The 3,189-nt window shown below is 33.8% G+C and overlaps 1 protein-coding gene across 1 annotated transcript; it reads right to left on the reverse strand.

The window, feature by feature from the left end:
- Positions 1–1,367: 1,367 nt before the first annotated feature.
- On the reverse strand, positions 1,368–2,710 carry LOC131032246 (uncharacterized). The gene has a single exon (XM_059213582.1). It carries the CDS (start codon positions 2,598–2,600, stop codon positions 1,929–1,931), a length of 672 nt encoding a protein of 223 aa, XP_059069565.1. The 5' UTR covers positions 2,601–2,710; the 3' UTR covers positions 1,368–1,928.
- Positions 2,711–3,189: the final 479 nt, after the last annotated feature.

Consider the following 3,189-nt stretch of genomic DNA (forward strand, 5'->3'; position numbering starts at 1 on the left):
TCATTGAAAATCCAATTATTCACACCAACCCTTGCATTGGTTGTTTAACATACTCCTCACTAACAAACATGCACCTCAAAGCTCCCTTTGTTTGAAGAAAGGATTGTTATGTAAAATTGGCTGCAAACCAAATTATTCTAGAACAAACCAACTCTTTTGTGAAATGCCTCATTACATTGAGGATCCAAGCATGATTGTATATGTATTTACAAATATTTTTGGCTATCTCCGTACACACTTTGATCCATGAAATTTTGCCAAGATCATCCAATACGAGATCAACGCAATGAGCAAACACAAAGCTACATACTTATCACATAATCCACAAGTTTATGGAGTCTCCAAAATATGAGGAGACAAGAAGGAGAAATGAAGAGACAAAAGAAAGCGAAATTGATAGACTTCACATTCAACATATTATACATAAACAAACCAAAATAAGTACTAAATCAACATATATTAAGATAAGACTAAAATAAATATTTTTAAAAATATTCACTATTCTTTTTTCTAATAATATGTAACCTTTAACCTTCAACCTTCTACATATATTTATTATTCTTTAAATTAAATTTCCAACATTTACCGACACAAATTTAACATTTACCGACACAAACTTTGATATTTTGCATGTAAATGTTGTAGAGTTTACAATGAAACTCATAAAATAACTAATGTAATAATAGCAATCTACAACATGAACTCCATGTAAATAATAAAACAGTATCTAATAATGAGTAATATTCACCCATAACAAGCATTACAGTTTCCTGCAAGCTAATCATCAAATCTATGTTCTCCTTTGAGAATAGGTAGTAGACATCTACAGCCAACTATAGATATTAGATTAAAAAATATTAGATCAAACTTGCTAACTATAAATAAATGGTTTTAATTCAAAATGAGAAACACTGTTTTGGGGACTGGGATGATTTCTTGACCAAGAAAGACACAAACAAAAACAGCAGACACTCTGGTTAGAGCGCTGACTGCCATAGTCGAAGTATCTGAAACACCATCTGTAGGAGAGGTACCCAGGGAAGTATTAAGAATTAAATTCTTTTTGTTAAGTTTTTTCTTTTTAAAAATTTAAATAATCAGTATATTATTTGATATTTTGAAAGTTAAATCTAGTTAAATCTAATAATATCTTTGTAGTAACAAATAATTCATCAACTATTTATGAATTTATGAATCCATTGCATATTTAACAACAGAAGAGCTTCCAAATGTTCTCTTAATTTTTTCAATTTTAACGTCATAGGTCTAAAACAACCATCATATTTAAATCTAGATTAAACAAACTTAACATGCAGAGGTCCTATATATTTCATTAATGTAAACAAGAATCCATCCATTTAACTAGATTGAAGGAAGAAGCAACATAATATTTTCCGTCCTTGAATTAGATGGCATTGAGAAATGCCTCTACATAATATCTATAAGCTACATAACATTTACATAAGTTATTCTCATACACTATCACTTATGCATTGGTACATCCTACAGGCTGCATAGATGCTTCAGAACATTTCTCACTAAAAGAAAAACTTAACTGACACCTCTAGTACATAACATTAACAGGCTTGCTGATAAGGAATATTTCTAGAAATGGCTATCCAGTCTCCAAAATGCACCAATACATAAGTTACTCTCATACACTATCACTTATGCATTGGTGCATTCTAGGGGCTGCATAGACGCTTCGGAACATTTCTCCTAAAAAAAAAAACTTAACTGACACCTCTAGTACATAACATTTACAATTTGCTTATAAGAAACATTTCTGGAAATGGCTATCCAGCCTCTAAAATGCACCAATGCATAAGTGATAGTGATAAGTTACTCTCATACACTATCACTTATACATTGGTACATCCTAGAAACTACATAGATACTTCTCAACATTTCCCCTCGAAAAGAAATACTCAACTGACACTTCTGGCCAGCATCTCCCTGTACTGACAGAAAGAAAACTGCCTCTCCAATTCCATTTCATTGTAGAACTTTTTAATGAACTCCTCTGCCTTTTTGTCCACTGGGTACAGCCCTTCTTCACCTTCACGAATAGACCATCTTGAGCTACTGTGCAGTGATGAGGAACAAGCTGTTTTCCACTCCTCAAATATCTGCAAATGATCACTGTAACAAAATTCTTTATCAACAACATTAAACTGACAGACCTCAAGATTGTCTCTGGTTATGTACTCTTTAGTCATGTCCAAGAACATTGGACCCACACTATATCTGAAACTGTTCAACACCATTTCTTCTGCTTGTGGGTGTGAGTGCATGCATGGAATAGATAAAGAAGGCAAGCAATGGTGCAGCTGCTTCCTCTTCCTGAAACGAAAGACAGGATGTTTAGGGCTGCTGCTGCATGAAAATTCATATTGCTTAACACCCATTTCATTTTTAGTAGAGCTCTGATTAAACATCAGGCTCCCACCCAAGTTCTTCCCAACCATCTTAAGCAATCTGCTGTGCTTCAAAACCCCTTTTCTCGCCATAAAAATACCCATTTTCAACACATTCCAAAGACGCTTCTCGATTGACATCTCAGCCTTACTGCCTGCTCTCACCATCTCATCTATTGCCATTTCTCTATATTGTATTATGAGATCAATATACCATGAACCATATGAACTATCGATATACCACGAAATCTTTATCTATAGAAACATACAATCGAGAAATCAATATACCGTTGATCATATGAACCACACAGATTAGATAAACACTTCCAATACTTCAAGCCCATTTGAAGAAATATGTGTGACGTGTATGACAGTGAAATCCAGAGGACCCACAGACTATGAAGGGTCACGTCAAATTAATGTAAAAGTGACATGGTTGGTAAACGGTAGTGAACAAAAGTAGTACACGTACACTTTTCTTTCACATAAAACAACACATTCGGAAGAGTTTTCCTCACTGCATTAATGAAGTCCGAACTCTTTTTATGATATTTGGAGAAGATTCCAAAATATCACCTTCATTCTTTTGTCCAATACCTATAATTGGGCGGCACGTAAATCATTGTCTTCCTTAACGTTAAACATTATTCTCATAATTTAACGTCTATTATCATATTCGTATTGAAAATTTCCTGGTCTGCATTTTCCACTCCCTTGGGTTTATGATTTTTTATTGGAATCCCACATGGGTTGATGGTGACAGAAAAAATAC

The sequence above is a fragment of the Cryptomeria japonica genome, chromosome 10, assembly GCF_030272615.1.
Source record: "Cryptomeria japonica chromosome 10, Sugi_1.0, whole genome shotgun sequence".
Classification (NCBI taxonomy): Eukaryota; Viridiplantae; Streptophyta; class Pinopsida; order Cupressales; family Cupressaceae; genus Cryptomeria; species Cryptomeria japonica.

Excerpts from the sequence above, each read along its gene's own strand:
- LOC131032246 (XM_059213582.1), bottom strand. The coding sequence starts at position 2,600 with ATGGCAATAGATGAGATGGTGAGAGCAGGCAGTAAGGCTGAGATGTCA.